This window comes from Mesocricetus auratus, unplaced genomic scaffold (genome assembly GCF_017639785.1).
Source record: "Mesocricetus auratus isolate SY011 unplaced genomic scaffold, BCM_Maur_2.0 Super-Scaffold_100007, whole genome shotgun sequence".
Classification (NCBI taxonomy): Eukaryota; Metazoa; Chordata; class Mammalia; order Rodentia; family Cricetidae; genus Mesocricetus; species Mesocricetus auratus.
The window spans coordinates 51,599,222-51,623,866 of record NW_024429191.1 but is presented as its reverse complement, the minus strand read 5'-3'; the positions used below and the strand labels follow the sequence as shown (position 1 = coordinate 51,623,866).

The following is a 24,645-nucleotide window of genomic DNA, read 5'->3' as shown; positions in this document are numbered from 1 at the left end:
AACTTGATTTTAGTCTTTTGACTTCCGGCTTGGACCTCAAACAGGAAAAGCTGATAAATAATAAACTGATGTGTTGCTGTTACTGTTTTAAACTTTATTATTCTATGTGCATGAGTGTTTTGCCTGCATGTTGCGTGTGGACAACATGTGTGCCTGATGCCTCCAGAAGTCAAAAGAGGGAAGGTACTGGATTCCCTAGGAATGGAGTCACAGATGGTTCTGAGCTGCCATGTGGGTGTTTAAAACCAAAACTGTGTCCTCTGCAAAAGCAAGAAGTGTTCTCAACCAGTCCAGAACATGTGTTGGTTTAGGGCACTGAATTTGTGGAAACTTGTTTTGGTAAGAAATGAAAACAAAGATTAGGGCCTAAAGTCAGGTACTGCTGTGACAGCCATCTGGAAATGTGAATGTCGCTTTGGACTGTACAAGACTAATGAATTCTGAGGAACAGAACAGGAAATACTCAAAAGCAACCTGAATAGTCAAAAGTCCTTAGAATGCTCAATGACAGTACAGATGGAAGCAGGGAATCTAAATAGTAATAAGATTTGGGGGTGGGGAGGGTTGAAGAGATGGCTAGCACATTGTTTAAGAGCACTGACTGCTCTTCCAGAGGACTCGGATAATTCCCAGCACCCACAAAGCAGCTAATAACTGTCTCTAACTTCAAGATCTGACACCCTCATACAGACATACATGTAGGCAAAATATCAATAAAATGAAATAAAAGTAAATAAGCTATTTTTAAAAAATTGGAGACAGGAAAAAAATGGAAATGTTTCTACAATACCTGGGAATCCATTTCAATCAGATAGAGGAAGACCACATCTTCTCTCTCCACTTTGATAGCTTTATGTAATGGGTACTCTGTCTTGGATTTGATCATTTTGTATAATAACTGAGCACTCATGCTGCTGAAGTCCTCCTTTCGCAAGTCATCCTAAGGATTAAAAACAATGAAAAGTGTCAATAATAACAACTGTCATTTACTAAGTATGTGTCAAGCCCTACTTTAAGACCTTAATATTTTTCCAACTACTTGAATCTTTGCTTGTTTTACAGATGAAAGTGAAGTCTATGGAGGCTAGAGAGCTCACACAAAGTGTGACAGTGAGAAAACGCCCAAGTCAGGATCTGTATTAATAGGTACCACACTCTACACATCACAGCTCAGTTGGGCCTCAGACACTGGACAGCTGAACATCAATGCTGATCTTCAACAGGAACCAAGTCACGTAGGAGTCCTACCATGAACTTAGTGTCCTTTTCCAACTAAGTCTACAAAGATGGCGATTTCAAAACAAATCAGAACTACAACAGTTTACCAAGTCCCAGGTGTTCTCCACAGCTGTAGCCCTATCAGCAAGTGAAGGCTACCACTCTGTCAGTTCTTTATAGCTAGTTTTCAGCACGCCTTTACTCCCAACATTTCAGAGACTGCACTGAGGCGGGGGTTTGCCTTAAGTTTGAGGCCAGTCTGAATTACATAGTGGGTTCCAGATCAGTCTGGGCTACAGAATGAGATCTTATCTCAACACAAAAAACAATAACCCCACTTTTCTAGTGGTATTGGGGATCAAATCTAGGACTTCTTGCATGCTAGCTAAGCATTGTACCACTGAGCTGTATTCCCAGCTAAGTTCCTCAGGCTTTTCTTGAATCTGCATCTCAGCTCAGACCAAACTCAGCATCCTCCTGCCTTAGCCTTCTAAGTAGTTGGGGCTATAGGTCCATGCACTAAACACAGACACAGACACACACACACACACACACACACATACACACACCAGTTCTGTTAGAAATATTTCTTTAGAATTCAAAGGCTCCTCCCATACCACTATATACAAAACAATCACAGAAGCTAGTTCATAAAACAACACTGATTGTTGTTTTATTTATTAATTATTTAATGGGGGGGGGAGCTTGGGAAGAGACAGTAGGGTCCCTGCGGTTCACTAGCCAACTGGACTCACGTAATTGGTGATCTCTAGGCTAATGAGAGACCCTGTCTCAAAATATGGTGAATAGTACCTGAGTAACTCCACCAGAGGTTGTCCTCTGGCCTCCATGAGCACCTATGTGCACCTGCATACACATAAAAAATACAAGATCAAGCCAGGCGTTGGTGGTACATGCCTTTAATCCCAGCACTCAGGAGGCAGAGGCAGGCAGATCTCTATGAGTTTGAGGCCAGCCTGGTCTACAGCGCGATTTCCAGGACAGCCTCCAAAACAATATAGAGAAACCCTGCCTCGAGAAACCAAAAAAAAAAAAAAAAAGATCAAACCTGTTATTTCTAATAAAAACCTAAAAAAAGCTTCTCAAAAGATGATGCTAAAGGCAGGTATTCCTCTGGATATCTGCTCCTGGACTCATTTCCAGAAAATAAAAAAGCCTCACAGATCATCTAAACCAACTGCTTATTTTTCAAGACTGCAAACAGCAAAGACAATGTATCTGAGAGGCAAGTGCGGAAGCAGGACTTACACTGGGATCTCTGGCTGCCAGTGTGAAAGCTCTGTCCATACCTCTCAATCTGTTACTCACCCAATGACTTGCAATAATTTCTGCACAGTAGTTCATCAGTGTGCTGGCATTTAATTCCTCTGCAGTTTGATAAAAGCGAATACAGTTCCTAACATTCACCAGAGACATAACACCCTTCTCACATCTGTAAGAGATTTTTCATTCATGATGAACAGTATTAGTAAGGCAAATATATTCATTAATAAATAAACCAAAGTTAATGATTGAGGCACTAGCTGTGTCTAGTAAAACTAAGGTGTAATACTGAACATCAAATGTATGGATTTTTACTTATTGAACAAACCAAAAGAAAAAGCAAAACAAAATAACCCCACAACCTTCAACATAGGGATGGCACACACCTCAAACCTCTGTACTTGGGGAGCCTGAGGGAAGGAAGATTGTCAAGAGTTCAAGAAGACAACCTGAGCTACAAAATGAGTCCAGGAACCATGGTCTATAATGTATAACACTATCTGACAAATAAAACAGTATATACCTAAACCTCAGTTTTCTGTACCACTAGAATTTCCAAGTATGCATCACACCACAACAATGGGTGACAAAGTCACTCTGATCTGACCACAACTATGGAGTAAGTATTCCAGGAGAAAAACCCTCCTTCCTTTCAGAGAGAGGCACTTACAGTACAGATATAGATATGATGGACTTGCTAGAACACTGTTCTAGCAGCAGGTGGCCAACTGCACAGAAGGAGCACAGCGAGTTTCAGTTCCCATCTGCAGAGCACTTTACACACTTGTACAGACAAGGTCCTAGACTCTGAAAGTTATCTCTTCCTTCTTACTGCCAAGGGACTTGGACATATTTCATGACAACAGATGTCTTCTTAAAAATTACAAACTTCATATTCACTCATTTGGATCCCTAGAGTGCCACCTGCTATGTGGATCACCTATAACTAAAAACTGATACAACTTGTACAACAAAAGAACACATACTTTTATTTTAAAATGTAAGTTCTCAGTTCAAACTTCATCTTTGAAAAACAGCAAAGCACACTAGTTTTCCTCTAGAGGAAAAATATCCTTTTTATTAGTATATTTTTTATAATTTTATATCCATAAAGAATACAAAAACACAAAACAATCTATTTTATTTTTAAACATTTTTAAAAACAGAATCTCACCATATAACCTTGGTTGTCCTGGCATTCACTTTGTAGACCAGACTGTACTCAAACTCATAAAGATCTATCTTTCTCTACTTCCAATTTGCTGGGATTAAAGGCGTGTGCCATCATGCCTAGCAAAGATTTATTCATTATTTTTATGTGCATGTGTGTCTATGTGAGTCCATATGTTTGTAGGAGCCCAAGTAGACCAGAAAAGGGCATCAGAACCCCAGAAAATGGAGTTAGAGATAATTGTGAGCCCCTGGGAACCAAACCTGGGTCCTCTCTAAGAGCTAAAGGGCTCTTAACCTCTGATCCATACTTCTAGCCCATAAATCTGATCTTAAAAAGTATAAATCAGGCACCCCCCCAAAGTCCCATCTGTTTCCCCACTTTGTTTTTGAAACAGAGTCTCTCTGTGTAACCCTGGTTGTCCTGAAACTAGCTCTGTAAACTAGGCCAGCCTTGAATTCAGTTATCTGCCTGTCTTTGCCTCCCAAGTACTGGAATTAAAAGCATGTGCCACCACACCCAGATAGTTTTCTGGTTTTTCTATCAGTTCATGTGTGAGAAGTGAGTACTACAGAGAGAAAAAACATAGATGAACAATGGTTGGGTTGTAGATAACTAGAGTTTTCTTTATATACTTCTGTTTTCCAGAATTAAATAAAGTTGCATACACTGAATATGTATTTATAATCAGGAGGAATGCTATCATTTTTATAACATAATTTTTTTTTTGGTTTTTCAAGACAGGGTTTCTCTGTGGCTTTGGAGGCTATCTTGGAACTAGCTCTTGTAGACCAGGCTGGCCTCGAACTCACAGAGATTCGCCTGCCTCTGCCTCCAGGGTGCTGGGATTAAAGGCGTGCGCCACCAATGCCCAGTTAACATACTCTTTTGTAAGAGAATTTTCTGATAGCATTAAAAATAAAGACTTTCTATGGTAGTTAGAATATAACTGGCCCCTATAAACTCATAGGGAGTAGCACTATTAGGAGGTGTGGCCTTGTTGAAGGAAGTGCATCACTGTTGGAGCAGGCTTTGAGGTCTCTTTTGCTCAGAGTCACAAGATATAAGACTCTTAGCTACTTCAAAAGCACCATGTCTGCTTTCATGTCATCAAGCTTCCCACCATGATGATAACAGACTAAACCTCTGAACTGTAAACCTCCATCTCAATTAAGTGTTTTGTTTGTAATAGTTGCTGTGATCATGGTGTCTCTTCACAGCAATAGAAACCTTAGACATCCACTTTTTCATCAATTTAATTATTAACATTTCCAAGCCATCAGGACCTCTCACAGAAATTAGAGACCTCACACTGAACTGTCTGCATTTGCCCAAGACTCTTAACATCTTATCTTAGACATGTCATTTCTCTGCCGGACAGCAGTGGGCACTCTTGTAACCTCATTAAGAGCCAGCACTCATTCTAGACCTGGTCTCTTCCATCCCAGCTCTTTTTCTTTTTCTTTTTTTTTTAAGCTGAGACATCTCATTTTCTTTTCTTTTTTTTAAAATATTTTATTTATTTATTATGCATACAATCTTCTGCATGCCAGTAGAGGGCACCAGATCCTTAAAAAGCTGTTGACACATCCAACAGTACAGATTTGAGCATCTGGTAATGTTGATCATTACAAGTTCTAATCAATCAACAAACAACAAACATTTTAGTTAAAGAATCCATTATACCAGTATCAATAATTGATACAAATCCCAGAACATTTTTTATAAAATTTTATTTAAATTAGAAACAATCTTATTTTACATATCAATCCCAGGTCACTCTTCCTCCCATGCCCCTCACCAACTCCCCTATCCCATCCCCCATGCGTTCTCCAGGGAGGGTGAGGCCTTCCATGAGGGATCATCAAAATCTGTCAAGTTATTGGGGCAGGGCCTACGCCCTCCCCTGTACATCTAGGCTAAGAGAGTATCCCTCCATGGGAAATGGGCTCCCGAAGCCCGTTAGTGCAGTAGGCATACAACCACCCAGAACATTTTAAATAAAGCAATTTAATTTATAAGGAAGTCTGATATGGTCAATGAGAAAGCTCAGGATATCTGAGGAAAAGAAAAACAATCTAAAATGAGTATGAGTTTACTCCTACGTAGTTCAAAAACTTACTAAATAAACATAATAATTAGCTAGATAGAGTACCTCAACATTGAAGTTAGTTGTGCTAACAATCTAGCCCTATGCACCTTGGACCTGTTTATGTTCAAATTAGATTTAGATAGTAAAACAGTTCTCAGGCCCACATCACTTACAGATAGTTGGGAAGATTCTGTGTATGGATTCCTGTGGGTCTGTGCTAGAAGAAAAGCCCTCTCACAGTAAAAACAGAGCAAGCAGTTCCTGGTAGCCAAGTCTCTCATCTTGATGGCTAAAACTAGCCTTTCAACCACCATCTTTTTCACGCACCCATGAGAATAAAAAGAGATAATGAAGTACTGTAAAAGGACTACATCGGACTGGAGAGATGGCTCAGAGGTCAAGTGTATTGACTGCTCTTCCAGAAGTCCCTAGTTCAATTTCTAGCAAACACATGGTGACTCACAACCAACTGTAATGAGATCTGGTGCCCTCTACTGGTATGCAGGCACACATGCAGACAGAATACTGTGTATCCATAATAAATAAATAAATACATCTTTTAAAAAATGTGTGGTGATAATATTGTTTATGATTTAGTAAAGCCACTGGAGATCAAAATAGCAAAGCAACCATACTAGTTAGCCATAGAAGCCAGGCAGTGGTGGCACACACATTTAATCTCAGGACTCAGGAGACAGATGCAGATGGATCTCTCTTAGTTCAGGGCCACCCAGGGCTAAATGAAATTGAATCAGTCTAAAAGAGTAACAGAGATCACGTCTTTAATCCCAGGACTCATGAGGGGTACTTAAGACAGGAACAGGGTCTCAGAGCTGGCATTCATTCTCCAGCCAAATTGAGGATAAGAAGGCACTGAATTCTCCAGCCACAATGAAGTGAGTGAGGCAGCAGCCTGAGGCTTGGTGATAGCGCTCGTGGAGACAGGAACAACCCTTTCGGCCTGAGGTAAAGGTTAAGATCTACTGGCATGACTGCTTTGCTTTTCTGATCTTTAGCTTGAAGCTTGAAACCCAATCAGTCTCTGGGTCTTTTATTTTTTGTGTTACAAAAAAGAGTAAATATCTTTAAAAAAAAAAAAAAAAGGAAGAAAGGGAGGAAGGGAGGGAGAGAAAGACATCAACTAAGTTGGCCACCAATAGCCACAGTTACAACAGGTGCACAAAGCACTCTGCCTGGCACCGTTTGATGAGCATTTGTCTATTATTCTACAATCCCAACTTGGGAGAAGAACAGAGAAAATGCACTTTTTATAAAAACATACTGGGACCTAAAAAGCAGTTAACTTCAATGAAGTAATACAAAATCTACCGAACCATACACTCTCTGGATTAATGTAAGCACTAAAGTGCTTTCAAAAAGGAGTGCATAACCAAAGATTTCATCTGCTAGATCCTTCCAAAGGCAGAATAAAACATTGATGAAAACAGAATGAAAGGCTAAGTCAAGAATCTGACACTGGATTCTATTAGTCCATATTCAGTTGTCAGTTTACATAATCACATAATCTCAAGTAATAATCTAGTAGAAAAAAGAACAAATTAGTACCGCAAAATTGAGTTTACCAGCAACACAAAGCAAGGGAGAAATCAGTCTCCCCCACATCACCTTCACAGACCCCTAGCAGCTCTTCACAGTCAGAAGCTGCCCTGCCACAGCTTGGCACAAAAACTTCACCACCACCTTGCAGGGCCTTGAGCATATGTGTTGTGACTTACCTCTCCCTAAGGAGCTGAAGCTGAAAGCGATTGGCCAGTTTCATCAACTCAGTCAGAAACACATCATCCTCTCTGAACTCTAACTCATCAGTATAGATCCAGCGAAGCATGGTCATTGTCACCTCAGGATTCGCATCTAGTTAAAAGAAAGTAGATGACACACTTAGGCCTTCTAGAAGTAACCCTAAAACCTGTGGTTAGAAAAGAGGTATACCTAACTCAAGGAGATATACTGTAACAGGCCCCCACCCCTTATCACAACTGACACCATGATAGAATTATCATTCAGGTCTTGCAACCTAGCACACAGGCAACCAACACCTGCCAAAAGAGAATAAAGGCCTATGTTCTGGCAAAGTCCCTAAATTTATTAGCCTTGCTTTTTGGCTTCGGCAATTCCACTTCTTACTGAGGTATGTCATCCCAGGATATAGTTTTTGTGTTTAAAACCCTACCTTGAGAAAGGCTTGGTGCTGTACATGGGTCCCAACCACCCAGTGTAGCTGCAGGCCAGCTAATAAAGACTCTATTTGCTTAAATCCATATCCAAGTGATCTTCTCTGGCAGATACATACCTCCTAACAATACAGTCATTAAAAATAGTGACAGTGTGTCTGAACAGCACCTGACTCCAGAAAAATGTTAAAAGTTCTGTATGAGGAAACCATAGGGTCAAATTCACTGAGAAAATATTTGACATGCAAGATAATTTCAGAATATTTTTCATTCCTTCCTTCCCCCATCTGTGGCTGTCCTGGAAATCTCTATGTAGATAAGGCTGGCCTCGACCTCACAGAGATCTGCCTGCCTCTGCCTCATTAAAGGCACGCACCACCACTCAACAGAATTTCTAATACCAACTAGCCATAGCTTTATTTGTTTGTTTGTTTATAGCCATTTGTTTGCAGTCCTGGAGATTAATTAGAAAGGCTTTATTTTATATGTAGGGGTGTTTTGCCTGCATGTATGACTATGCATTCCTGGTGTCCATAGAGACCAGACGAGGGTATTGAGTCCTCTGGAACTGGAGTTACAGATGGTTGTATCCCACTGTATGGGTTCTGGGAATAAAAGCCAGATCCTCTAGAATAGCAGCTAGAGAGAGAGCTCCACTGAGCCATCTCTCCAATCTGCAGTCAAGATTTTTAAAGACTGAATAAAGTTTTACACAGCAATTACTCACATAAATTGCTATGCTAAACAACAGGGTAAATACAGAGAAATGTGTTATTTTAATAATAAAGAACTGAGACAAAATGTATATTTTGAAACAAGAACTCTCAGTCTGTATTCCAGGCTGGACTGGAACTAACAGCAATATTCTTGCCTCAGCCTCCCAAAATTGTGGGATTACAGGTATGAGCCTTTGCTTACAAAATCTTAAGAGTCCAACAGAAAGTTAATAAAAACATAATATACACACAATGACAAATTAGCAACAATTCATGGCAGTATATTTGCAGAGGTTTAAAAAACTGAGAATACATTTTGTATAACCTAGTTTTTTGCAATATGTATGACAGTATAAATGTACCATTTGTGTATATGTACATACTATACACTCATACACCTCTATCTGTCCATCATCTATCAATCAATCAAGAACCTGAAAGGATATATACTAAAATACAAATCAAGAATTTATTCATGATTAATTTTTTAAGCTAATCTTTATCTTGATTTTCATTTAATAAATGTATTATTTGTATATTATTAAAGTTAAAGACTATACAGCTAGTTGAAGGAAATGTTTACTATAAAAATCATCATTTAAAATATCTAAACTAGTGCTGAGGATCTGGCTCAGTTAGTACCGATTGCCTAGCATGAAAGAAAAGCCTTGAGCTGACTCCCGATGACATAAACCAGGTGTGGTGACACACATCTGTAATACTAGCAATTGTCCAAGGTCAATTTTGACTACATACTATAAGTTGGACAACTCGAGACACTATCTGAAAGCATAAACAAGCAAACAAACCTATACAATTATTTTGATTAAATCAGCATACAGAAAGTGACATCCAGAGGACAAATTAAAGCCATAGCTTGTATAACAGTTCTCCAAGCATAGTCCTGAGCAAGCAGACTCCAGAGTGAACTCTCCAGCTCACCCAGGCCCACCAAAGAGAACTGGTGATGGACCCAGCATCTGCATCTTAATGATTCTGTGATGTTAATGCGATGCTCACTAAAGTTTAGCAAACTATATTCAATTCTTAATTATCAAGAAAAAGTACAGTAAGGATCAGGAATACATTATTAATAACTAGGCAACAATAGATGAGCTCTGATTAACTCCCTATTCCAACTACACACAGTGAGGAGGATGGGTTTGAAGGGAATGATGTTGAGTTGAACTGAAAACCTGATGTACTCAAAGCAGATTATTTCACTATTGTTTCCTAAAACAACCAGACAGACAAGGGTGGGGCAAAAACAAACAGTAGCTTTTTTTTTCCTTTGTCTTCCTCAGTAACACAGTAGTAACAATGAAAAATTTTCATTTTGCTTTGTTTTTGGTTTTTCTGAGACAAGCTCATGCCAAGGTAATCCAGGCTGACCTGGAGTTCTAACCCTTCTACCTCGGTCTCCTAAGTCCTGGGATTACATGAATATGCAACCAGCCCAGCTAAAATTTCTTTCTTTTAGGGGGAGCAGTTCGAGACGGTTTCTCTGTGGCTTAGGAGGCTGTCCTGGAACTAGCTCTTGTAAACCAAGCTGGTCTCTAACTCACAAAGATCCACCCTCCTCTGCCTCCGTAGTGCTGGGATGAAAGGTGTGCGCCACCACCGCCTGACCCAGCTAAAATTTCTATCTCAAGATTGCAGTAAATAGTAACACTGAATTTAAAGAATTGATAAACTAGACATAAAGGAAATTATACACACATACACACACACACACATATACATATAGTAGCACTGAACAATCAGCTTCTTTGACATAATAGCATTTAAAGAATACTACATCTTGGTGCACACAGGTAAACCCAGCACTCGGAACAGTGCTGGATCGTGTAATATATAATTATTATATAAAATAGGCAGGAGAATGGCAAGTAAAAGATCAGCCTGACCTATATAGTGAGCTCCAAGCCAGACTGGGTAACATAGGAAGACTCTACCTCATAAGTAAGTAGGGTGGAAGTGTATGTGAAGTGGTGGCTTGCCTAGCATGTGAGAGGCCGAGTTCAAACCCCGGTACTGTAAATAAGCAAAGCACTGTATTCAGCAACTGCAGTGCATTATCTTTCCAAGTGCACACAGTATATTCACTGAGACAGATACACACTGAGACATAAAATAACAGGGTTTCATGTAGCCCTGAACAAAGCACATCTCATAAGTCTCACAACTGCTGGAATCACCAATTTTTGATAACTGAAGTATCAAAAGACAGTAGCCTATTCTTAACATCTTTCTAACAAATTTGAATAATTCTAAAGTCTTTTATTATCTTTTCTAGCCTTTATATACTATGTGACTGTGGAGTCAAAATACTACCATACATTTTGTGGACAAGACTTCATAATCAAATGGTTCTTGGAAATTATCCTAATTTTATTTACAGGTGGTCAGAGATATGTGGTGTCAAAAGATTACATGTTTAAAGAGAAAAGCCACAGCTCTGAATGCACACAGATGGACTGCAGCCTTTGCAATAAAGGTCTTCCATGTAGGCATTTTCATTCTAGGTGTGAATGGCACATGCACATCCTTCTGCTTTTATGTGTGTTAATTTGTGCTCATGAGGAGAACCAAGGGCTTCAAGTTAAACCTTAGAAATTATCATAAAGACAGTTCCCTCACAACAGAGAAACACAAAAGATATGTTCTAAATCCAGGGATCAACACCTATTCTTCCTGTACAGCGCTGCTCAAGTGTGAGTCACTGGCACCTCTTCATAGCCCAATTCAAATCTCTGCTGGAATATGCACACAGAGCAGCTATGTTGTTATACTCACGGCCCTGGCCTGAAATGATTTGCTAACTGTAGTAGCATCTTGCAAGATTTAAATGGGTTCAGGTAACAGTTCATTACTTCTTCCAGAGCACAAGCTCTGAGACAGAGATACATCATAATCGCTCAGTCACACTTGCCACACAAATCTAGCAACCAGAGTTCAATCCCCAGCACTCCACAAAGTTGTTCTCTGACCTCCAAACATATGCATACATGCAATAATAATTTTTAAAGAAATAAGCTTATTGAAAGATACTTGTATTTTTTAAATCATAAAAACGTGATACTCAAATATTTATGATTTACTATCCAAAGATTAAATCACAAAGGACACTTTGAGGCTGGAGAGATGGTTCAGTGGCTAAGAGCACTGGGTTCAATTCCCAGCACATGCATGGAGATTACCACCATCTGTAATTCCAGTTCTAAGGGGTCCAACATCCTCTTCTGACCACCTCGGGCACTGCATGCATATGGTGCAAAGACAGAAATGCATGCAAAACACCCACACACACAAATTAAAATAAAATTTAAAAACTAAAAGAAAAAGGAACAACTAACTTTGGGTGACAACTTATTTCAATAATTTATGTTTTCCACCAAGTGATAAGTATCTTACTTTTATTATACAACAGATATTTTAAAGTGATACATTATAAGTTTCTGTCAAGAGGTCTTGTGTATTAGTTCTGTTTTGGTGAGTCAGACTTACCTGACAAGTCTAGTTCCTCCGTGGAAGACAAGTTGGCCAGACTCCAGCTATCACTGCGGGCAGCCAGGACAAACTTGTGAGCACTGATGTGCCTTCCCCCAACCTTGATCTTCAAGTCACTGATGAGGAAAATATTCAAAGATACAGAAAGAAAAACGTCATCATAACTGGATAAGCTATGAGTCCCACCTGACAAATGTATGGAAAATGATTATCAACATGAATCTGCAAAAGAAAAAAAATTCACAATGGCATTTCCACATGGTGGGAATACTTTAACTTCTCCCTCAATTCCATGGGATGACCCACTCTCAAATACATCTGACAGAACTCTGTAGTGAACTAAGCAGGATGATTAACAGTCATACGCAAAATATAAGATGTCTTATGCAGAATGTTTCAAAATAAATCACCAAGGTGAGAAATGCGGACAGCTCAAAGCTCTGACTTTGTCCCATAATAATGCCGAGCAATGTAAAATAGACTATGAACAGATTAGTTCCCACAAAGAGACAACAACACAAAACCTAATACCTGGACTCCTGTCTCCATCAGAAACATTGATACATAACATTAGCCATTTAATATTCAACCATTTACCAAGAAAAAAGGTTGGGGCTGGGTGGCACTTTCATTTTTTTTTCTTTTTTTCTGGTTTTTCAAGACAGGGTTTCTCTGTGGCTTTGGAGGCTGTCCTGGAACTTGCTCTGGAAGACCAGGCTGGTCTCGAACTCAGAGGTCCACCTGCCTCTGCCTCCAGAGTGCTGGGATTAAAGGTGTGCGCCACCAACACCCAGCTAGGTGATACTTTCAAATAACCTCAGTATACTGGGATCAAAAGTTTGAAATCAATCTCGGCTACACAGCAAGACACTGTCTCAAAAAAGCAAACCAGAAAGAAAGAAAGGGATATTTCCTACATACTATATTTAAAAATTCCCTGAAAAAGATATGTACATTTACTCTGATATGTCAAATGCTAAGGAAGAAAGACTTCTAGGCAATTAACTGAAACATCATGATGATCCACTGTGTTGACAGGATTGGGCCATATGGCTGGCCATGTTGGCAACAAAGAAAAGTACCAGCATGTGACATGTAGCAAGGCTGCAGCATTGGACAAGCAGTGGGAAGAAGATCAAAAATTAAAGGTTATCGTTGACCACACCGAGTTCTGCACTACCCTGGGCTACCAAAGACCTTGTCACAAAAATAAATGAATAGCTAGGTATAGTAGTACATGCCTTTAATTCCAATAGTCAGTAAAGAGAAGAAGCTCTGAGTTCAAGGCCAGCCTGGTTTACACAGCAGGTTCCAAGTCACCCAGGGCTACACAGTGAAACCATATCTCAAAAAACAAACAAACAAAATAAATAAATACTTCGCTAATAATCAATCCTTGGTATGTGCCCACTACTCTAAGTATTTTTACATCTATGACTTAATCTTTACTCCAGTCCTAAACAGCATACAGGGCTCTAACAAAGACTGACATTCTGAGTAACAAAGGCACATTGTTCATCTTTTTCATCAATTGGTGTGGTGTTGATTTATGTGTATGAGGGCACAGGTGAGCATGCAAATAGTGTCCATGTGGAAGTCAGAGGTCAACCTTTGATGCCAATCCTCAGATGTCATCTAGCTGTTACTGGGTCTTTCACTGGCCTAGAACACAACCACTTAGGCTACGCTTGCTGGACAGTGAGCCCCAGAAACTGCCTGTCTGTCCTCCTAGGACTGGGATTTTAAGTGGCTGCCATGAGGCCCAAAATTTTTCATATAGGTTCTTGGAATCAAACTCAGGTACTCATTCACCTTACTGGCATCAGCCCAACTCTTATTTTTATTTTATGAGATAAGGACTCAGGCCAACATCATCCACACCGGACTGGACCTCACTATGTAGCTTAGGCTGGCCTCCGAGTCATGATAATCTTCCTCTCAGTTTCCTTAGCACTGAGACTACAAGTGTGAGCTACCACATATGGATCAGTGCTAATAAGTTTGATTACAGAGAAATAAATTTGGCCTAGTAGCACAGGTAGGCCTAATCCAGCCTATCTGAGAGGCTCAAACAGGAGAAACACAAGTTCAATGGCAGCCTGGCCAACCTAGCGAGACCCTCTCTGAGAAAGAGGTGACAAAGAGCTGAAGACGCAGCTCAGCAGTACAGCATTTGTCTAGCATATGCAAAGTCCCTACTTCAATCCCAAGGAGTGCAAAGTAAGAGAATGAGAACACACTGTAACATGTGTGTCAAGTGGCTAAGGATGAAGCAAAAGGTCCAGTTCTGGTTCTGGGAGCTCACCTGTACTGCTCCTGCTCATAGAGTCCTGCCACTATTGCCAGCAAGCGGCTGATGAAGGACTCACTGCTACTCTCCTTGTTTGCCTGTGCAGCCAAAAGCGTGCATCTTTTCTCTGTCTCCGCCAGTTTCTTCTGCAGCTTGACATACTCTTGTCGAAGAAGCATCAAATGCTTCTCCAACTTGGCCACCTCCTCTGCAAAGCAAACAAAGAATGTTTACATGGCAGTTGCAAGGCAAATCTCATTCACCACTCTCTAGCCATCTGGTCTACTATTTCTGTATGATCTGAGAGAATCAAATAGGACTTTGTAGTCTGGCAAGATAGATCAGCATATAAAGGCACGTACTGTCAAGTCTGAGGACCTGAGCTCAATTCCTAGGACTGACATGGAGAGAGCCTACTACTATAAGTTGTCTTCTGACCTCCATAACACACACTGTGACATGTATGTACCTACATACATACATACATATATATATACACACACAAAAATAAATAATGAAAAATGCAATTGAAAAGAAAAGGCCCAGTGAGATGGCTCAGCAGAGCCTGACAAGTTGAGTTTGATCTCCAGGACCCACACAGTGGAAGGAAAGGAACCCTTAGGTTGTCCTCTGACCTCCACTCTCTCATGTGGCATTGACTTGGGACATTCATGTGCGCACATACATACATACATACATACATACATACTATACATACATACATACACATACAACTATAAAAAATTAAATAAGCAGAATATAAAACCATATGCTTTATAATTCTAATTTAATATATTCACATATGTGCAGACTACAAAGCAAATTAAATACTCCAAATAGCAAGTCTTACTGAAAAGGATTTTTGTTTACACTTTGTGATTGCTATTTTATAACAAATATGTCCTGCATCATAATTTTAAAAAGTGCTTTAGCCTGGTGGTGGCATCACACAATTTAATCCCAGCACTTGGGAGGCAGAAGCAGGCAGAACTCTGTGAGTTCAAGGCCAACCTGATCTACAGAGTAAGTTACAGAACAGCCAGGAATGCTACACAGAGAAACCCTGTCTTGTAAAAACATTTTAAAAAGTGTTTCAAAAGATATGTGTTTAATTGCTAATATGCTATTATTTTCACATATATATATACACACATTTAGGTATATATGTGACTTTTTTCTACTCTTCTAGACATTCAATAAATGCCTGGGGTGAAAAACTGATGTTCACTCAGCCTCAGGTATAAATCAATATCCCCAGGAAAATAAACTTGAAAAGCACTTACAAAATGACAACAGTAATATTTTTCTCTAATTCTACAATTAACTTGTCTTACAAATATTGAAACCAAACATTTCTTTTTTAAAAAAAGTATTCATTTTGCTCTTAACTGCTGAGTCATCTCTCCAGCTTCTAAACAGTATTTCTTTTTAAATGCTGACTAAAGGAAAACAATATTTTTGTTTTGTTTGTTGTTTTTTTTGAGACAGGATTTTTCTGTGTAGCCCTGGCTGTCCTAGAACTCTGCCTGTACACCAAGCTGGCCTTGAACTCAGAGATTTACCTGAGAGCTGGGGTGCGCCACCACTGCCTATCAATGAAAATAATAATCACAAATTGAACCCGGTTTCTTAAAAAACAGGAGTTAAACTTAAAATTACACTAAGCACCTTGGGTTAGACTCAGGTCACTAACCCTGAAGAGTTCAAGACTAAAGAGCCAGGATAGCACAACTGCTAACCTCCAAGGGGAAAACACTGAGCACAGAGAACTCAGCAGCAGAACAGGAGATGCAGACTCATGTCATAGAACAGGTGAGTCCTGAGGCAGGGTAGAAAGAAAATTTAGAGGTCCTTCACACTACATTCCACACACTAGAGTCTAGTTTACATTCCACACAAGTAACAAAGACAAATTTTTAAGCTGGGCAGTAGTGGTCTATGTCCTTAATCCTAGCACTCCAGAGGCAGAGTCAGGTGGATCTCTAGTTTGAAACCATCCTCTTGAGTGAATTCTAGAACAGCCAGAGGTATACAGAGAAACCCTGTATCAAAAAACAACGACCCCCCCCAAAAAATGGCCTACAAAATTACTTCTTGTCAAGATGTTTCAACAAGGATGTTTAAAAACATCATATTCTGTTTACATAGGGCCAGAATGTGACCTTAGGCTTAACCCTACAAATTCTCTTATCCCTAAACCTAAAAAATATGCCTCATAAACCTTACAATTTCATTTACAAAAGGAAATTCTTTAAGATAAATAAGTAAACAAGCTCATACTTTCTTCCTTAAAATACAATACACACAGTCTGGAGAGATAGCTCAGCAGTTAGGAGCACTGGCTGCTCTTCCAAAGGTCCTGAGTTCAATTCCCAACAACCACATGGTGGTTCGCAACCATCTGTAATGTGACCTGCTGCCCTCTTGAGGCCTGAGGGCAGAACGCTGTACATATATTAAATAAATAAATCTTTAAAAAAAAAGCACACACACCATCCATTCATTCATTCACTCACTCACTAAATCATATCACTCTGATAGACCAGGCTGGCCTCTGCCTTCAGGGTGCTAGAACTAAAAATGTACCACCATGCCCCACCCTTTCTTTCTTTTGAGACAGGGTCACAATAGAGATAAAAAAGGGAAAAGGCCGGGCAGTGGTGGTGCACGCCTTTAATCCCAGCACTCGGGAGGCAGAGGCAGGCGGATCTCTGTGAGTTCGAGGCCGGGCTGGACCGATAGCCTCCAAAACAATACAGAGAAACCCTTTCTCGTAAAAACCAAAAAAAAAAAAAAAAAAAAAAAAAAAAGGGTATGGAAGGGATAATGCCCCAGACACCAACATACTAGATGAATTAATTATAAATGGCCTGGGATCTTTGTTGAATGAATGGAGATAAACTTCAAATTTGGAGTTTCTTTGCTCCCAGCTGTATAAGCCTATGCTAACAAAACACTTTTTAGAATAGTGCTTTTCAACAGAACCTTATGTGTGGCACAATATTCTACTGATCTGCCTATCTCATTAGCCACACCGCTGATGCGCACGTGGAATGTCACTAATGTGACCAGGTACTAAGTATTTAATAGCATTTAATTTTAAGTTCAAGTGGCTGTATGTGGCTAGCAATTATTGTACTGACCAGTGAATGGCCAGTGTAACAATGTCTTCACTTGTCATTCAGTTGTTCCAAGTATTTGCCTGACCAAATTCCACTAAATTAGTAAAGTCTATAATCAACTATTGACAAACCACACAAACACAAACACACACACTTAATTTCATTTTGTGGGATCTGAAGCAATGACTCCATGGTTAAGAGCACTGGCTAGTTGTTTTTTTTTTAATAATTTATTTACTTTTAATTGCATTGGTATTTTGTCTGCATGTATATCAGTGTGAGGGTTCAGATCTTGGAGTTAGAGACAGTTATAAGCTGCCATGTGGGTGGTGGGGATTGAACCCAGGTCCTCTGTTAGAGCAGTCAGTGCTCTTTCATATGCATTGGTATAAGAGTATCAGATCCCCTGGAACTGGAGTTTTAGACAGTTGTGAGCTGCCATATATGTGCTGGGAACTGAGCCTCAATCCTCTGGGAGAGAAGCCAGTGCTTCTCTGAGCCATCTCTCCAGACCCACCTTGGCTAATCTTACAGAGAACCCAGATTCAATTCTAGCACCTACATGATGTCTCACAAATATCTGTAACTCCAGTTTCTGGGCATACAATACCCTCTTCCAACTTCCTTGGGCACCAGACATGCACATGATATGTACAGGCAGGCAAAACACTACAGACATAAGAATTAAAAAAAAAAAGTTTTCCCCACTATGATGACATCTATGAATCACATCAGCAACCAACATGGCAAGATAATCTTAAGGGTGCAGTAGTGACATGAATACCTTGGCAATAACCAACAGCTCTGTAACTGGATTTAAGATGCAATAAAAGGTAAACTATGCCTGGTAGTGGAACCTAGCTAACTACTCAGTGCTAGTAAAGACATGGTTATTAGAGGAGAATCAACAATCACTATTTACCATATCAGCAGAATCCCTAAGAATCTATGAACATTTGGTCTTTATACCCACAGATAAGTGTAGACTTCAACCCTCATCAAGGAAGCTTCACTTTGTAACAGAGACCACTACAGAAAATCACAACCAATAAAAATACTGAGTTGTGGAACCCAGTTCCAATAGATACAATTACAAAACACTCCTGTTTCTAAGGCTCAGGGAACATTTTGGAAGAGGGGAGCAGAAAGAATTGTTGGTGGCGCACGCCTTTAATCCCAGCACTTGGGAGGCAGAGGCAGGCGGATCTCTGTGAGTTCAAGGTCAGCCTGGTATACATAGTGAGTTCCAGGACAGCCTCCAAAACAATACAGGGAAACCCTGTCTTGAAAAACAAACAAACAAACAAATACAGCCATAAAGTTTCATGAACAGATGGCCCAAATGTGAGCTGAACAAGGATAACATCAATGGATATGCCCAAGTGAGCTGGAAAATGCCTACAACGCTTCAACCCTACACAAAAAACTACAAGCAACTGAGGAAAGCTGGGAGAAATGGTCTTCTCCAGGGAAGAACACACCAGTTGATTATCCATTGCCAAACAGTCAGCCCAGAAAATATACACATAAGTAACATTATACAAACCAAACAGGTTATATTTAGGACTGTGTGTACCTACACACATACATACATGCACACAATAAATAATAAAAAATAGGTCATAAAATTGAAGAGAGAGTAGGGAAGGGTACATGGGAGGCTTTAGAAGGACTGGGAGAATGTTATCTCAAAAAAATTTTGTGCTGGGAATTGACCCCCAAGGCAAGCACTCTACATCCCTAGCTCAACAATTGTACTCTTGTTTTGTTTGGTTTTTTGTTTGTTTTTCGAGACAGGGTTTCTCTGTGAAACAGTCCTGGCTGTCCTGAAACTCAGATATCCGCCTGCCTCTGCCTCCTTAGTGCTGGGATTAAAGGTATACATCACCACTACCTAGCTCTACACTTTATTTGCTAAGACTTAAATGTGCTAGGGAAAAAAAAAAAGCAGTTGTGGTGGTTTGAGTAAGGATGGCTCATATATTTGAATGCTTAGTCACCAGGGAGCAGAACTGTTTGAAAGGACTATAGGGTTAGGAAATGGGGCCTTGTTGGAGGATGTGTCACTAAGGATGGGCTTTGAGGTTTCAAAAGCCCACACTGGGCACAGGTTCTAGCTCTGTCTGCAGATCAGGATGTAGTGTTCTCAGCTACTGCTTCAGCATCTGCCTGCATACCACCATGCTCCTCACCTTAATGGTAACAAACTAAACCTCCAAAACAGTAAGTAAGTCCCAATTAAATGCCTTGGTCATAGTTTCTCTTCACAGCAATAGAACAGCAACTAAGACAGTAGTTTAAAGAAGCCAGGTATGGTTTGCATACCTGTCTGGCAAAAAGATCATGAATTCAAGGCATGAACCACAAAAGAACCAAGTACTAGGTGTTGTTTAGGGCACTCCTAGAAAAGTGTTTTCCAGAGAAATGTAGCTGAACCCACCAGTTTACATGATGTCTATTACTGTGATAAAACAACATTACCAAAAGCAACTTGGGAAGCAAAATGTTTACTTGGCTTCCATATCCCCATCACAGTTTGTTGAGAGAAATCAAAGCAGACATCTGGAAAGAGGAGCTGAAGCAAAAGGCATGTAAGAACGCTACTTACTGGTTTGCTCCCCATAACTTGCTTGCTCAGCCTGCTTTCTTATGTAACCCAAGACTACTTGCCCAGAGGCTGGCTGCACTGCCCACAGTGATCTGGTCCCTCCCAATCAACCATTAATCAAAAACAAACAAAAACAAAACAAAACAATAATGCACAACAGACTTGTCTACAGGTCAATATGATGGAGGCAATTACTCAATTGAGATTCCCTCTTCCCAGTTATGTCTAAAGTCAATTTGTGTAAAGTTGACAAAAACAAATAGCACATGTGACAAGAGACTAAAGGTATACCCAAGCAAACTGTTTGAGTGCTAAGTATTTAATCTATGTTGAGAACATACTCAATACAGGCTCAACCATGGAGTTATACCCCCAGGCCCCAAACAGCTTAAGGAATGATCAACAAATTAACACAGGCCTTCAAACCTAGACATGATTCTAGGTTGAGAGACTGAGCACTGAATAAAACAAGAAATGCTCCAGCTTCCCAGCATTTCCTTTCAGGAAAACCCTCTGAGATGACAACTGAAGAGCTATCTGAAGAAAAGCTCATCAGCCAGCCATGTAGAGAAACGGTTTTGCAGGGACAAAGACAGAGGTAGAAACATGTTGAAAACAGACAAGAACAGTTAGTGTGACAGGGGTACAGTGAACGAGAGGTCAAAAACAAGTTTCAGTGTAAACCAGGACCAGATCTCTTTAGAGACTTCAAGGTTATTTGGAATATACCACAGGAGTTGGAGGGGGAGGGTGTTAAGAACAGAAAAGGCAGGGCTAGAGAAATGGATCAGCAATAAAGAGCACAGGTTGCTCTCCCAGAGGACCTAGGTTCAATTCCTAACCCTGTAAGGTGGCTCACAACCATTTTAAATTTAGTTCCAGGATCTGATCCCCTTTGGCCTCCTCCCACATCAGGCATGCACATGGAGCACAAAACAGTGGTGAGCAACACATCCATACATAAAATAAAAATATAAAAATTGTTTGAAAGGAGAGGTAAGATCTGATTTTGTGTTTAAGGTTTTATTACATTTACTCATTTATTTGGAGAGGAATTGTCATGGTTGTTGAGCACTTGAGGTGGAACTAATGTTACAACTAATGGATGTCAGTTCTCACCTTCTACTGCACTGGTCACAAGAACAAATGCGGGCAAGCCAGGCTTGGTGGCAAGCCTGTAACCACAGAGCCATTACCCTGGCCCTGATCTTTATATTCTTTTTGAGACACTGTTTCATGGCTGGCCTTGAACCTGCCATATGGCTGAGGACAGCCTTGAGCTGTTGATTCTCCTGCTTCTCTTCCCAAGTGTGGGAGTCACCATGTCTGGCATAGATCAGATTTGTTTAACATAAGAAACTGAAAAGAGGCTGTGGGTCATTAAACTAAAGGGAAAAAAAGTAAAAGTAGGAAGACCACATGAAAACTTTAAAAATAGTTTGAGTTAGAAGAAAACACAGATTGTAACAGCTGCAAAGGTGTACAAAATGGAAATAGAAATCTCTTTTAGAGGCTGGGTCTGGTAGCACACCCCTTTCATAAATCCTATAATTCAACTGGCACAAGCAGGTAGATCTCTGTGAGTTCTGAGCCAGCCTGATTTACCCAGCAAGTTCCAGGCTAATCAGGGCTAAAAGTGAGACCCAGTCCCCAAAAAGGAAAAAAAAAGTCACTTAGAGTGGACCTGAGTTAAGTATCTATATTCAGTCAAGTGAACATTCATAGAAACAAGGAAGTTTTCTATACAAGTCAGGTAAGTTATTGTATTATTTATATACATGGTTTCTCAAGGCGCTGCTTACTATTCTTGGGAACTAATGAACCACAGGTGACCACCACCACCAAATGAGCAACTACTAGAAAAGTTCCCAGAATATGCTGACAAATAATCTAATTGTCACATCTGACAAAAACCTATGTGTTTATGACTACCTGAACAGCAACCAGGTCTGATCAGCCTGATTAAAGCACAAGAAGCAACAAAACACAAGCAACCTAAGAAACAAAATATCTTTAGATAGGGGGAGCTCATGGACCCCAGACTGATGGCTGGGAAACCAGCACAGGACCACCCAAACCCCCTGAACGTGGGTGTCGGTTAGGAGGCCTGGGCAATCTATGAGGCCTCTGGCAGTGGATTAGTATTTATCCCTAGTACACAAATGGACTTTGGTAGATTCCACATGAGGGATACTCTCTCAGCCTAGATACACGGGGGAGGGTCTAGGCCCTGCTCCAAATGATGTGACAGACTTTGAAGATCCCCCCCCCATGGAATGCTTCACCCTCCCTTGGGAGCAGAAAGGAGATGGGATACAGGGGGCCAGTGAGGGGCAGGGGAGAAGGGGAGGGAGAGGGAACCGGGATTGACATGTTGACAATAACAAGACTGTTTCTAATTTTAAAAAAGAGAAAAAAATCTTTAAATAACTGATTTTCTTTGCATACAAAATGCCTTTCATTTAATGAGCTAACTGACCCAGAATGCTTTCCTCGAATTTCCCTAGCTGAACTTTTTGACATCATTTCCAAAAAGTTTTAACTGGAAATTAGGAAACTGGAATGTAAATAGGGTAAACTGTGAAGTCAGAGTCTAAGATTATCTGCCTGTCATCTCCCCATCACTTCACCCTTCAAACCAATTTAATCCTGGAGGTGTTTTGTCTGTGGTTAAAGTGTATGGTGCACTGGGTGGATATGATTCTAATCACCTCAAGGCAAGCACAAGTAAACAGTCAGTGTACTGACCTCAGCCTATATGTATGAACTCCCCACAACTGGAACCCGAGCACAAAACATGGTATACTCAATAAAACTACTGAATGGAAGAAAAAGTACACCCTCCACAACCTAAAACTTGGTAATGTATTTCCCCAGCACTCAAATTCCCTTCCTAAAGGCACTACACTATTCATAATCTCATATTCTGTCTTCCTGAACCTTCCTCCCACATCTCACTGCTCAGCGACAAGGTGCAAGTCACTGGATGCCTCCTATGTACAATATTCTGTGGTTTGCAGATCATCTAGTTCCTTTTTTGGACAGGGTTTTGTGTGTCCTAGGTCGGCTGTGAACGACCTTAATTCCTGATCCTTCTGCCTCTAACCTCCCAAGATCTGAAAAACCTACACGAAAGCATCACCACACCCAGCTCGATCAGAAATACCTTTGCTTCCTCCTCTTTCACCTGAGGTTCGACCTCCAAGGTGTTTAACATGGTAGAAAATGGAAAACTGGATTCGGTCCCAGCCATAACTCTGACCTCAATTCACTTAGCTATAAAAGGGCAATAACATACCTGACAAGCCAACTTCGTATTACTCTGGAACCTAATCCAAATCAGGAAAGCCTACAAAAACTGTCATACTACCCAAATCAAGAAAGGATGGTAAATAAAGCTTAGCAAACGAACGCACCAAAACAGTACTAGTCTTGATCAAGCACCCATCAGTCACTCAATAAAGTCCAACAAGAAGTGTTTTTCTCCAACAATGAGGTACATACTAGAAGCACGCAGGCTCATCATCACTGTATGATCCCTGGCAGGTAATGGATCATCTCTGGGCTTTCTTCCCCACTTGTAAAGTTTTGACAAGCAGAGATCCTACACTAAGGAGAGCTGAACGTGAGAGACCAGGTGCCTTTACCTGCAGTGTCTAAAGAGTATCCTAGAAAAGAGGTTAGGGAACCAGGAGGTAAAGGAACGTGCACCTTTAACGAGCAGTGAGGCCTTTGGCCAATTCCCTTACTAAGCAAACCCCACCTCTTGCCCCCATTGCGCACATCTCAGAGAAATCTCAACGCGCCCACATGCTGGGGCTGCAAAAAAAGCGCAGAGGCTACAGTGCTCGCCCAAGAAACCCGTCACCCAGTTATGGCAGTCCCAACTCTTCCCGACCTCCCGGCAAAGAAGAGTCAAAAGCTCTTCCGCAAGCAAGGGAAGCACCCCTTCCGGATGCAGGACCTGCCATGACAGCAGTTTCGATTTCCTAAGGAGATGGGCACTTCCCTCGCCGTGCCAGCATCGCTGACACTAAAGGAGCCTCCTGTACAGTCTTCCCGAGCCTCGCTGCAGCGCTTGCTCCCAGCACCTGATTCCCCACCACCACCAGCCAGGGTTCTCAGCCCACCCAGATCCCGCCAGGGCCAGACTGCTGAGAGGGGCGTTGCCATAGGAACGGCACAGAACCTACCCCCCCCCCCGCAGTTCGGGAAGCCTTGAGACGCTTGACAGGAAGGCTCGCGAGACACTCGGTGCCCCGTGCGACCACACCCAACCAACCCCTCTCGAGGTTTCGGTGCCCGGCCAACCGTGCTCCCACCCCTCCATGCCTTCCCGCGCGCTCCACAGAAAAACCTACCTTCCGCCATCTCGGGCCCGGCCCTGACTGCAGCCTCGCGAGAAGTGCCTGCGGAACAGAGTCAACAAGTCTCGCGAGACC

At 40.9% G+C, this 24,645-nt stretch overlaps 1 protein-coding gene across 2 annotated transcripts in view; it reads right to left on the bottom strand.

Moving 5' to 3' along the window:
* Ankfy1 (ankyrin repeat and FYVE domain containing 1) overlaps positions 1 to 24,645 on the bottom strand; it is a 60,222-nt gene extending 35,577 nt beyond the window's left edge. The window contains exons 1-6 of one of the 2 annotated variants that reach the window (XM_040749098.1): positions 24,565 to 24,645; positions 14,489 to 14,681; positions 12,181 to 12,299; positions 7,502 to 7,637; positions 2,548 to 2,671; positions 791 to 940 (exon numbers count right to left, since the gene is read on the bottom strand). In XM_040749098.1, the coding sequence (XP_040605032.1) occupies positions 791 to 940; positions 2,548 to 2,671; positions 7,502 to 7,637; positions 12,181 to 12,299; positions 14,489 to 14,681; positions 24,565 to 24,574 (732 nt within the window). In that variant the 5' untranslated portion in view covers positions 24,575 to 24,645. Of the gene's footprint in view, positions 1 to 790; positions 941 to 2,547; positions 2,672 to 7,501; positions 7,638 to 12,180; positions 12,300 to 14,488; positions 14,682 to 23,707; positions 23,798 to 24,564 lie in introns of those variants that run through there. The other variant, XM_040749097.1, reaches the window with a different exon arrangement.